Source organism: Arabidopsis thaliana, chromosome 2, assembly GCF_000001735.4.
Source record: "Arabidopsis thaliana chromosome 2, partial sequence".
NCBI lineage: Eukaryota > Viridiplantae > Streptophyta > Magnoliopsida > Brassicales > Brassicaceae > Arabidopsis > Arabidopsis thaliana.
Window position 1 is genome coordinate 16,012,535 of NC_003071.7, and position 12,599 is coordinate 16,025,133.

At 30.5% G+C, this 12,599-nt stretch overlaps 3 protein-coding genes across 3 annotated transcripts; 1 reads left to right on the forward strand and 2 right to left on the reverse strand.

The window, feature by feature from the left end:
- On the reverse strand, nucleotides 1-2,457 carry AT2G38240 (2-oxoglutarate (2OG) and Fe(II)-dependent oxygenase superfamily protein). Its single transcript, NM_129381.4, has 3 exons — nucleotides 1,654-2,457; nucleotides 716-1,049; nucleotides 1-437 (listed from the first exon to the last, which is right to left on the reverse strand). The coding sequence occupies exons 1-3, from the start codon at nucleotides 2,130-2,132 to the stop codon at nucleotides 189-191; spliced, it is 1,062 nt and encodes a 353-aa protein (NP_181359.1). The 5' UTR covers nucleotides 2,133-2,457; the 3' UTR covers nucleotides 1-188.
- Nucleotides 2,458-5,675: 3,218 nt separating this feature from the next.
- On the forward strand, nucleotides 5,676-7,622 carry AT2G38250 (Homeodomain-like superfamily protein). The gene is made up of 2 exons (NM_129382.3): nucleotides 5,676-6,155; nucleotides 6,403-7,622. Exons 1-2 carry the CDS (start codon nucleotides 5,850-5,852, stop codon nucleotides 6,964-6,966), a joined length of 870 nt encoding a protein of 289 aa, NP_181360.1. The 5' UTR covers nucleotides 5,676-5,849; the 3' UTR covers nucleotides 6,967-7,622.
- A 2,177-nt stretch (nucleotides 7,623-9,799) lies between these two features.
- AT2G38255 (hypothetical protein (DUF239)) lies at nucleotides 9,800-12,320 on the reverse strand. The gene is made up of 6 exons (NM_179962.2): nucleotides 12,271-12,320; nucleotides 12,101-12,184; nucleotides 11,831-11,980; nucleotides 11,438-11,602; nucleotides 11,172-11,225; nucleotides 9,800-9,992 (listed from the first exon to the last, which is right to left on the reverse strand). Exons 1-6 carry the CDS (start codon nucleotides 12,289-12,291, stop codon nucleotides 9,810-9,812), a joined length of 657 nt encoding a protein of 218 aa, NP_850293.2. The 5' UTR covers nucleotides 12,292-12,320; the 3' UTR covers nucleotides 9,800-9,809.
- Nucleotides 12,321-12,599: the final 279 nt, after the last annotated feature.

The window sequence follows — 12,599 nt, forward strand, 5'->3', positions numbered from 1 at the left end:
GCCAACCATAATTTCATTGGATTAATGGCAAATTCTACAACTAAACTATGTGAAATTAACAATATCAAACCTCAAGAGAGAGCAGCAATATAATAAGAAAAAGTGAAGATACGGTTTACATATTATTTAGTAACGACTATATCAAGGACATAGGAATAACAGATAATACTTGGAATGTTTATCAATTATTATCTAGTTAATAACAGTGAGTCGACTTGGTTTTTTCCACAAGGACCCTTTTGCCTTATCAGAGAACGGTACTCGTCGAACCTGATTGGTTTATAAAGAGCAGGTCGGTTTGCAGTTACTAGTTCTTCGATTGGTCCAACCGGGATATCACTTCTCGGGTTATAGAAGAATGCCAAAGAGACTCGTTCCATACCGGAATTAACGATCACTTGATGTTCCACGCTTTTGTAAATTCCATTGCTAAGTATCTACACATTGATATATCCATCGGTTAGTATTTAATTTGTAGAGTCCATTTCAAGATAGTAGATCAAATATCACACAATACCAATATGATGTTTTGCCACAACGCTAAATAAAATTAAAATATTTATATATGTTGTAAAAAGACATAAAGTCTCTAAAACCATAAAATAGTAGTTTTAGACAACGAAAGTAAAACACACAACAAAGCAAAACAAATAGACTTTCGATAATTAACGTATTTTAGAGAGACAACTAAATTCAAGAAAGTCAAAAATAGTACCTGAAGTTGATCTCCAATGTTAACGATCAAAGCATTAGGGACTGATTTAATGGTGACCCAGCCATCACCACGACGGACCTGAAGGCCAGCGACCTTCTCGTCCGGGAGAAGAATGGTGATGCCTCCAGGGTCAGAATGAGAAGAGAGACCTAAAGTGAGCTGCGGCTGAGGGCATTTTGGGTAGAAGTTTGTCCTCAGAGAAGCTCCGACTTTGTCGCCTCCTCCTAAAGCCTGCATGAGCTTGTTTGGTTTTAAACCTAAACTCTCTGACAACGTCTCTGTTAGCCTTTCGCACAGTTTTCTCACTTCTTCTCCGTACTTTTCGATCAATTCTCTGCACATCAGTTTTTCCTCGAAATGTTAGTTATATAGTGATCTTTATGCAAGGGAAAACGAAAATCTTAATAGATTTATTTTCTCAATTTTCATTTAATCGATTAATTGCCTATGAACAACTATTTGTGAGATCCGTTTACTGAATTTTGTTTTTCGTGAACTAAACCATTGATCATAATGAATCTCGAGATCTAGGTTACAAAATAAAACAACAGACAATATGTACATATTGTTTTATTTAGTCAATCGGTCAAATTGTATGTATTATAAAAGAAAAGTCATGTTTCACGTGGGTATAATGACCACGTGTAACGTGTTCACACATGAGACACGTGCCTAAATAAACATTTAGACCAAACGGCCATGTGTGTACGTTTATGCAAGTTGTACTTCCACATAATTCAGATGCTTGAACTCCTAAAATTTAAAAACACACACACGCAACGTGTCCCCATGCAAAACATTCACTTAGTAAAAAAACTTCTTTTAGTAAACGGTTCCGTTATAAGTATAACTTATAAACATTTACACTCAGGAATATAATACATAGACCTAAACCATATGTATGGACAAAAAAGTTACAAGAATTTATATGCATGTACCTGATCTTAGGAGGCTGAGATGGCCACTTGGAAGGGTTTCTTATGGAAGAAGGCAAGTAATTGAGGAAGAAATAATCACTCCAATCTAATTTAGCATCTTTCACAACCCCAAGGCGGCTTCCATATCCCTCGTACGTGTCCGGTGAGTTTGCATACTTCCGTTTCTCCTCTAGCGGTAGCTCGAAGAACTCTCGCCACGCTCCTCTCACTCTCTCCATCAACGAGTGGGTCACACCATGGTTCACCATTTGGAAGAAACCCCACTCCTCACACGCGCTCCTCACGAGCCTTAGCCCCTCTGGTTTCCCCCAAACGTCGTTCATGTCTAGAACAGGGATTTCTATCCCAGCATCGGATTGGGTGGTGTTAAAGACCGGTCTCTGATGAGCCGGCTTCACATAGCGGTTTGGTACAGTTGGTACACCGGTTTGGGACAAGGATTGCACGGAAACAATCGGCTCAGGCCAGCATGTAGCCATTTTGTGAATTGTTTTGGAATTTGGAAAATAGGATAAGAAGATACTCAAGGAGAGAAATGTAGTGGAAGAATGAAAGTTGTAGATGGTGGAAGAAACAAGGACGAGTGGGGATATAAATAGGGAAAATTGTAAAACCAAAATGAAACGATGATATTCTTTTATTCCAGCCTTTTTTTTCTATTGAATATTGAGGTCGACACTCGACATAATAAAACCTTGCATGCTAAGCTAGTTGGATGATAAATTTAATAAGACACGTTTTTAAAAGAGTTGTGGATAAATGTCGACAATATTGCTTTTTGATGTCTTCAGTGACTTTTGAAGTGAAGGAGATAGGGAACGAATTTCGGCGCCGTGCGACGGTTTGCAACATGTACAAAAGTAATAAACAATGTGTTTATGTAAAATAAATGATTATGCTTTACTACTTTTGCATCTTATAGAATAAGAGTTTGATGACAATCAGATGTCGATTCACGATTGACAGACTTAAAAATACCTAATCAACAACAGATTATCGGTGGAGGTCATGCCAACATTTGGAACGAAAACAGCCAAACCCATAGTGTATTTTTTTCATGGTCATTGTATTTATATAGACTAAAGTAGAGATCATCATAATTTAAATTATTGTTTTGGTTTGTAATCCACAAAAGCCAAAAAATAAACAAAAAAAACGAAATCATTTGAAAAATGGTTTGATTATAGTGGTTGAACCATCTTCTGTTTGGCGCAACATTGTTGAATGATTTTGGATGACTGAAATTCCCAAAAGAATAATTATAAAATACTCAAAAACTAATTTAAATGATTTTTTTTCAGTTATATCTCTAACATGTCTATGATATATAACAAAACGTTTAAGACAAATGTTTAAACATGAGAATAGAATCACGCTTTCAAAACGTGACAACTAAAGAAATACCATTTATCAATCTAACTCTGTTAAATTCGATTATCTATTGTTTTTCTTTGTACAAATGGTATTTTGATGCTATACATTAGCATATATAATAGGAACGTTCTTTTAGATGGTATTAAATTCATTTCATCCTATATATCTATTTCTTTCATCTTCTAGATCGAGATATGTCAAAAGGAAATACTAGATCCGTGATGTTGACAAAAGAAATTGTCCGCCTAATATGTTGAATATTGTGAACGTAAATGATGTGATATAGTGTGATAAATAAATAAATAAATGAATCAATTACCAGATAAGGATTTTTAGTGGCATTCATAGATTTGCCGAAAAAATTATATCTAAAGTTACAATTTACACATTTAGGTTTACTTGGTTCTATTTTTTTAGGGTATAATATTTGTTATTATGTATTTTATAAAAAAAAAATGGAAACATAATGAAACAAAATTCTCAAATACATATTTTTATTTAAAAAGTTTCTCAAAATTTTAGCTTTTAAGTGGCAGAAAATAGTTTTTTTTTTTTTTATAGATAAAGTGAAAAATCTAAAATGGCAAAATCAACAATAATCCAAAACAACAAAATCAACAAATCTAAAAAACTCGTTGATTGTTTTGAAGACAACAGCTATGTGGTGAAGAAAAAATGAAGAAAAACCAAAATCGACATGTGGGCTACTGTGTAAGATGCATTCATTTACAGCTACCAAACGCACACGTGACAATTTTTTTTTTTTTTTTTTTTTTGTTTGTATATATTATATAAATTTAAATACAATCGAAAACAAAAATTCTTCGTTAAACTCTTTTCAATGCTGTATTTGAAGCTTCCTATTTTTATTATTAAAAATATGTTGTTTCTAAAAAATATATATATATATATATATAAAAATTCTTTTCTTGACTCTACAAAATTTTTGTTTGCTAACAATTTTACCTTCACTGTTTACTATACAAAAAATCTCTGTTTTAGTGAATAATATATGCAACTAAGTTTTTCGCAATAAAAATACAATAAAAAAATTGTAGCTAGCTATAGTCTGGTCACAAACCATAGGAAATGTAGCCTCTAAAAATAAAATCAATAACAAATTTGTACTGATCTTTTTATATCGACATAAATTTGGTGAAAGTCCAAATAACATGTTTTTCGTACCATAATCAACCAAGTGGTGTTCCTTCAACAGATACATAAAACGAGGCAAAATAAAAGTGAACGAGGCAGACAAAGAATTTTCCAAACCTCATTTAAGGGACTAGGTTGACTTTAGTCCTTTACTTTAGAAGAGAGTTGCAGTTTTCATCTATTGTAGGGGTTACACAAAATTTGTTCTTATGTGAGTCCAATTGCCAAATTGTACATCACTCGAAGACAAATTGGGCCCAAACTGTGTAGAATGGGTTTGGGCTGCCAACCCATAATAAACCTTAAGTTGAAAATGAATTAGTTTGGCACATGCTTTTTTTTGTCATGTTCATGCTTTTAAAAAAATTCAAAATTGGCCTAACAAGTTTCACATCTCTAGAATGTTGTTCCTAGCTGGCTAGTTCCACGCACGTGTCACACTATAATTTGTCATTTCGTGAATGAAGAAATCATTCCAACACTTTTGTTATTTTGATAACCATACAAGGAATAACACGTGAAGGAATTTAGGAAACGAGAGATTCTAGAGAAGTCACCTAGTTTTGTATTTAAAAAAGGTGCTCAAAATTAGAAAAATATCGAATTTTGTTGAAAAAGGGAAAAATAAACAAAGACAAAGTAGTAAATAGAAACTTGGGCATGAAGCTAAGGATATGACTGGTCGCCGAGAATTAATAACCACACAGTATTATTACAAAAAGTATACAAACCGAAACTTCTCGCGGTGATGATGAAACCTCAACGCAATGTTATCGTCACATCAATTTGATTCCTCATTATAGTATGAATGAAAAAGCAGATTAAACAGAAAATACATAAAGAGCTCTATAACTCAATAGGAAATATTTACCACTCACCTATGTTTTTCTTACACTTTCACTCTAATTTATTTTGACAAAAGAAAAATTGTATTATATTATTTAAAGACTTGACTTTCTCTTTAATATTTTACTGTTTTTTATATTTAAAGCAATATAAAAAATTATCATCATTTTAATTAAATTTATTATCCCTACCATTTTACCAAACCAACTCAGTAATAAACTCATTTCATACACATATTTGACAAATATGTCGACTGTCAGAATCTAGAATACTATTTGTCAAATGAAAGTGATTACATTATGAGATAACGATAGAAATATCCACATCTCTCCTGATCACCAGTCAACATATCTTTTATTAACGAATTGACTGGTAGTTTAAGACGCTAATTATCCTTTGCTCTATAATACCATTTCAATCGATATTTTAACTAATTATATACTATTAGAAATGAAATGACAAATCTGCCGAAAGCTTTTTTCTTTTTAATATTTTGTCAAAAGAAGACACACAAAAAAAAAGTAAATTGTATTAGAAAAAATCCAAGACAGAGAAAAAAGTAAACGCGTAGACAGATGGCGACAGGAGAAAGAGAGAGTGGAGAAGAAGAAAAGAATTGCGATCAAAGAAAATTAGACTTCTTTCTTCCAACGTTTTCACATTACAAATACACAAAAACCAAAAGATAAAGAAAAACAAGAAATATTTTGTTTTTCGATCTGAAAAAGTGAAAGCTTCTTCAAAATCTTTGCTTTAGAGATCGTTTGGTGATTTTTTTTCTTTATTTTTTTTTTATAGTTTCTTCTTCTTGATTCTTTCATATGGATGGACATCAGCATCATCACCTTCACCAGCTTCAATATCTCAACAAGCATCATCTTCATACTCAATCGCAAACGCCGGAAATAGCCTCTCCGGTAGCTGTTGGGGATAGGTTTCCACAGTGGAGCGTCGAAGAGACAAAAGAGTTGATAGGGATAAGAGGAGAGCTAGATCAAACTTTCATGGAGACAAAACGGAACAAGCTTCTTTGGGAAGTTATCTCTAACAAGATGAGAGACAAAAGCTTTCCTCGTAGCCCTGAACAGTGCAAGTGCAAGTGGAAGAACCTCGTCACTCGTTTTAAGGTCTATTCTCTCTCTCCCTCTTCTTTCATTTTGTGGATGTTTTATAATCTTGGAGGTCTTGCATGGAACAAATAAATAAATAAAAATTTGTAACCAAGAAATATTGAATCTTATAGTCCATAATCTTTCCGGGACATATAGACAAACACCATTGTAAATATTTCTGAATCTTGTTGTCCATAATCTGCTAAGTAGTTTAATTATATGTATACAATCTCATTGGTGATGTATTGCTTGATGTTTCTAGGGATGTGAGACAATGGAGGCAGAGACAGCGAGACAACAGTTCCCTTTTTATGATGATATGCAAAATATATTTACCACTAGAATGCAGAGAATGCTATGGGCTGAATCCGAGGGAGGAGGAGGGGGAACAAGCGGGGCAGCGAGAAAGAGAGAGTATTCTTCAGATGAGGAAGAAGAGAATGTGAATGAAGAGCTAGTAGATGTCAGCAACGACCCAAAAATTCTAAATCCGAAAAAGAACATTGCAAAGAAGCGAAAAGGCGGTAGTAATAGTAGTAATAGCAATAATGGTGTAAGAGAAGTGTTGGAAGAGTTTATGAGACATCAAGTGAGAATGGAGAGCGAGTGGAGAGAAGGATGGGAGGCTAGGGAGAAGGAAAGAGCAGAGAAAGAAGAAGAATGGAGAAGGAAGATGGAGGAGCTTGAGAAGGAGAGGTTGGCAATGGAGCGGATGTGGCGGGATAGAGAGGAGCAACGGCGGTCGAGGGAGGAGATGAGAGCAGAGAAGAGGGATTCACTTATCAATGCATTGCTTGCTAAGCTTACTAGAGATGGTTCCCTCTAATCTTTTGTCAGCTTTGCTTAACCTAAATTAACTTGTTCTTATATGCTTGTTTGGGGTGTAGTGTAGGTACAATTATTTGGTGGGGGAAGATAATATCTACGGCAAATCTCAACACTCATATATTGATTGATATGATGACATATTTGAGTTTTAGTGAGGCTTTAGTAATTTATCATCCCCACATTATTTCTTCCTAGTTTATATTTTGGCGAGCCAAATTCTTATAGCATATCATTTAATCTTAGTAGTATACTGGTTTTAATTAGTAATTTGTAGGACCGTATGTGTAGTATTTTAGAGTAATTTGGATTTTGTTAGAGTTAACCTACAAATCCATATATAGTGCAGCGAATGTAATATCGGTTTCAAATATTATCTTCATGCAGAAGAGAACGAGGATACTAATAGTTTATGGTATTATGAACTAATTAACTTTGATGAGAATGTAGAGATCAAGAGGGCAAAACAGTTAGTGGAAATATTAAACATGCTCGAAACAAGAATGAAAACTTATCCTATGAATTATGGGATCATTTAGGTCCATTGTCTGCGATCTAAACTTTTATTATTTTACCATAAATGTTTTCTTGTAACATTGAGAATCATATCTAACATGGCAAGATAATACGTGAATGCGTATGGCGTTTCTTATCCACATAAATTTGTTTTACTTATGTTTTTTTTTTGTTTTCCACATAAAGATTAGTAAAGATCTTGTATTATTTTATTTGTAAATTTATATTTATATAATTATATACTAAGGAGATGCTTAATGAATAAAATACACATCACATGTTAATTCTAGAAAATACGTTAACCAGTTTTTTTTTGGTAACATTGTTGTTTCTTTATTTATTTACTAGCTATGAACTCATGCGTGGATTTATTTGTAAAAAATTTAACAGTTTTTTGTGTGACTAAAATATTTTATTGAAAATTTTGAAAATATGATTTTATATATCTATTTGTTGTTAATATTATAAACTCTTTGAATTTTAAAATTATCATGACAAATAGTAACAATTTAAATACATAACTAGAAATAACCTTTATACAACTCTTAGATTTTACAACATTTAGCAAAAGAACATTTTTTTGGTTAATGACTCTCTCTTTAGCTTTAGATATTTAGGATAACGACGTCTTTTTTTACGTATTAAATAAATTGTTGTATAGGAAATAGATTCGACGATTCTCATTTTGGTACCCGCAAATTTACTATTGTTTTTCGTTTATCTTCGCTGCATTAGTTAGTATAGCTCTTCTAAAAATAAGATATTTTGTAGAAATATATTCGTAAGTTTATCTACACTTTCTTTTAACAACTCATATTTTTCTCACATTCTTTTCAATATGTATATGAATTTCTTTCACAATTTTTTTTACAGAGAGCTATGACTCTCCCTATCTTTTTGCAAAAACTCGTTTTATTTGTTTCATTTTTTCTTACAGTGTCTCTTTCATCCTCTTATGATTTTGTCTAAGCAATATGTGCCATACCTTCTTAAATTTTCACATGCTCCATATTTCTTCTTCGAAAATCTCTTCCTTTTCTTGTTAGTATAAGCATTTTTCAATCTCGTCAAGATGTACTCTGTTTTGTTTTCTGTTATTCTAAGAAAACGTTTTAGCTTCTAAATTGATACTTAACTCTATCACTTCTCCTTTTTGATGCAGTTTAGATCCTCTTCACCTTCACGCTTCCCAGACTGAAAGACCTTAGTTTATATCTTCGAGAACTTGATTCAAATTGATACGATTAAAAACACCACCATCAAACCACGTCCTTGTTACGTTTCTTTAAATTATATTAAAATGTTGGATTACTTGTATAAGATCTTATAAGGTTTGGGTTTAATATTACATAATTATAATTCTATAGCTTCTTTTTTTTTATAAGTTTAAATTTAATATTTGTTATTTTCCTTTTCTATTTTAAATTTTAAAATAGAAAGTAATTACTATTTTCAAAATTGTTAACTAATTAGATACTAAATATGTTAATTAATGACATGTTTAACGCGGATTGGTCGTTCTAAATCCTATGTAGACGCCTTTAGAAGCAAATAGTTTCAACATTTATATAGTATAGATTTATTTGACATTACTTTCTCATTCCCACATCTTTAAGCGTTTTTTTTAAGATCTTATAATACTTTTTGTTCACAAGATGAAAATAGTTTAGTTAAATTTTATTTATCTTTTAAATTTTAATATAGTTTCGGCCGATACATATAATTCATTTGTCATCAAATACCACATTTTCCACCTGGTCCCCCAAAAGAGAAACTTACTCCAGTTGACTTGAAATAACCCCAGTATGATAGTCTATAACATTGGTAAGAATCTGCATATATCCTTGCTTTCCTGCTTTCAATATCAACTAGTTGATAATTTGAATTCTTAACTTTAACATGAACATAATGTGAACTTTTAAAATAGCTAATAACCGGAAAATGTCCATTTCCCATTGGAGGACTAATTCCATCCGGAGATGTAAAAGTATTTCCTCCAAATCGCACCAAAGAAGCTCCTTTGTTTAAGTGTGTAAATAGTTTTTTGGGCCAATAACCAACTATTTCGTTCATGACAGTGTCTTTTAGTACCCAGTTTCCACTGAAACCATCCTAACAAAACATAAAACACTAGAAAATGACTGCAAAAATATTTAAATTTTATACGCATATATGTTATTTTAAAAAGAAATTTTGATGCACTATATTGCAAAATGGAAAATTATAATGCGGATGAATGTGATTATTTCAAAAGCCTAACAAAGAATTTGGATTTGTGGCATGTTATTAAAATAATTAATAACTAAAATTCTTATCATTGTTGTCGAATTATTTGTCGTATAAAATGTGAAGAAGATTTACCTGGAAAACTTGTGGTCTGATAACAACTGATCCTTTACCACCATAAATAGAGGATTCATTAAAAGCGATTCCAATTTGCGGAACTCGACTTATAATAACAAAGCCAGGACAATTTGTATTATAACACCCAGTTTTCTTATACCCATCTGCCTAAAAATTCAAAAGAGGCAAAATATTTTGAGATACGAGATACAAAGAGACAAAATGGTATCAAATGTTTTTTTTTTATAAACATATAAAGATATGATTTATTTTAGAGAAATTGGTAAAAATGCCCTTTCAAGACTATCCCTTTTTAACTATGCTATTTCATGTTGGTCATTTTTATTTATACTCTCTTTTAATTTTTAGTGACCATTTTACCCCTATTTTGAAAATGTTTTAGGTTAACAAAATAAAATATTAATTTTTCTGCCTAAAATATTCAGAAGATAGATTTTCCGATAATTATTTTTTTCGAAAATATTTTTCCCGCAAAAAAAGAAATGGCGGGAAATAGATTTACAAGGGTTTTTACAAGATTTTTAAAGGGTTTAGAAGGATTTTAAGGATTTACAAGGGTTTTTCAAAAAAATTTAAAACATGTACAAGAGTTTTAAAACCTTATAAAAACTTAAAACTCATGTAAATCTTTTTAAAATATTTTGTAAAGGTTCACAAGAGTTTTAAAATGGTTCAAAGATTATTAAAGAGTTTACAAAGATTTTTAAAGGGTTTACAAGAGTTTTCAAGGATTTACAAGAGTTTTTAAAACATTTACAAGGGTTTTAAAACCCTTTAAAAACTATTGTAAATCATTTTAAAACCTTTTATAATGGTTTCAAAATAATAAAAAATGATTTTAAAGTATTTACATATGTATTTAAAGACTTTATAAGAGGTTTTAAAATGATTTACAAGATTCTTAACAACTTTACAAAAAAAAAATTAAGAGTTTCTGAAAGATTTACAAGGGTTTTTAAAATATTCTTGAAAATTTTACAAGAATTTTCAAATGCATTTTTTTGTGGAAATTATTTTTTGTTATGGAATTTTTTTTTGGCGAGAAATTGTTTTTTGGAATTTCTGTTTCTAATTACATATTCTCATTAGATGAGAGGTAATTTGGTCATTTTGTTCAAAAAATAGTATTTTTAAAAATGACCAACAAAAAAATATATTGTTACAAAAAAATAGTAGAAAAATGGTACTTTTATAAATTCTCTTTATTTTGTAAAGGTTAGGTATAAAGACTTTATTTTTTCTAATAATGTTTTTTTTTATTGTTTTGTTCATGTATGAAAAAACACAATTATTCGACAAAAAAAAAAACATAATTAATTCACTTACAGTCCAATATATCGTAAGTCGCGTTAAAGTATCCCCATATAATCTTGGATGCACCTATAAATAAATATAAAATATATGCTGAAGTGAGTGTTTTATCTATTTTTTAAAAAAAAATATTTTTGTCTACAATATTAATATAAATTAAAATATTAACCAAAATAATTAAGTGTTAATATTTTTGTAATATTGTATATTAGTTCCATGTATAAAATCATATGATTACATATGATTGTACACAATTTGTTTTATAAGTAATATTAACTTACCGCCCAACCAAATTGTATGCTATTAAGTTCACCTCGAGGTCCATTCTCCAACCAAATTTGACTTTTGCTATATTGGTTATTTTGTACAGTTACATTATGAATACTTATCATAGATTCTGCTCCCCGGTAGATACTTCCATCCAAAACGGTCTCGATTGTTGCAAACTGTACATCACATGTATATATATAAAAATAGGTAAGTAAAAAAAAATAAAACAAAATATAAAATGTGTATAATAAATTGACTCGTTCACAAATTATACGTGTGTTATATAATCGACTTAATTTATAGATAGAATCAATGATAAAACCCTAAAAAGGCAAGAACATGAATATATAAAAATTATTCGCGATTAAATAAAATTTAGATAAAATGAAAAATAAGAAAATTACATGTTGACCAGGATACTCGACTGTGTTGAGATGAATGATTTCAGTTCCATTTTTTTGTTTTAAAACTGGAACTGTTCCTTGTGGACAACTTAGAACATTTTCTTTATATTTATTTTTTATAATATGGCTTTTATTGAAATTGAAATTTTCCTGTAACAACACAAAATAAAAGGATTAAGGAAAATAATAGAATTACAATATTATGCTCATATAATTGGATGTATTATTAGACATCTTATTATATCTAAGTAACCACTATAACGACTATACCTGAATCTTGTGGTTTTTCAACAATGGATGTTGGAAAGCGGGTTGTTTGTATATATCAACACAATCAAATTCCTGTAAAATTGACTACAAAACAATATTTATTTGAGAAATTTAAATGATCAAATCTTAAGGAATGTAAAAATTACAAAGTAAAAGTTATAGAAGCTCACATCAACGTTTCCTTCAACCATTTGCGTAAAAAGCAAATAAGAAGATAGAACAAACACTAGATTTAAACCCATTGTTTGATTTTACTTATTTTTCTCCATTGATATTTTGATCTCTATATATATAAATTTTGAGTCAACAAACATTTAACATGTTGCCAAAAAATTATACTTTAGTCAAAAACTAATTAATTTAGGAACCATGAATTTATACCTTTTTTTTTTTTTTTTTAACAAAATACAGAAAACTACCATACAAACAACAATATGAAAAGAGCACATATAGAAATAACATCAATGAAAGGAATACACTTTGACTAAAAAGTCACGCG

Excerpts from the sequence above, each read along its gene's own strand:
- AT2G38240 (NM_129381.4), bottom strand. The coding sequence starts at position 2,132 with ATGGCTACATGCTGGCCTGAGCCGATTGTTTCCGTGCAATCCTTGTCC. Across the intron at positions 1,050-1,653 it reads TCTCAGCCTCCTAAGATCAG|AGAATTGATCGAAAAGTACG; the intron begins GTACATGCATAT and ends ACTGATGTGCAG. Across the intron at positions 438-715 it reads ACATTGGAGATCAACTTCAG|ATACTTAGCAATGGAATTTA; the intron begins GTACTATTTTTG and ends ATCAATGTGTAG.
- AT2G38250 (NM_129382.3), top strand. The coding sequence starts at position 5,850 with ATGGATGGACATCAGCATCATCACCTTCACCAGCTTCAATATCTCAAC. Across the intron at positions 6,156-6,402 it reads ACCTCGTCACTCGTTTTAAG|GGATGTGAGACAATGGAGGC; the intron begins GTCTATTCTCTC and ends TGATGTTTCTAG.
- AT2G38255 (NM_179962.2), bottom strand. The coding sequence starts at position 12,291 with ATGGTTGAAGGAAACGTTGAT. Across the intron at positions 12,185-12,270 it reads TGGTTGAAGGAAACGTTGAT|TCAATTTTACAGGAATTTGA; the intron begins GTGAGCTTCTAT and ends ATTGTTTTGTAG. Across the intron at positions 11,981-12,100 it reads TGAAAAACCACAAGATTCAG|GAAAATTTCAATTTCAATAA; the intron begins GTATAGTCGTTA and ends GTGTTGTTACAG.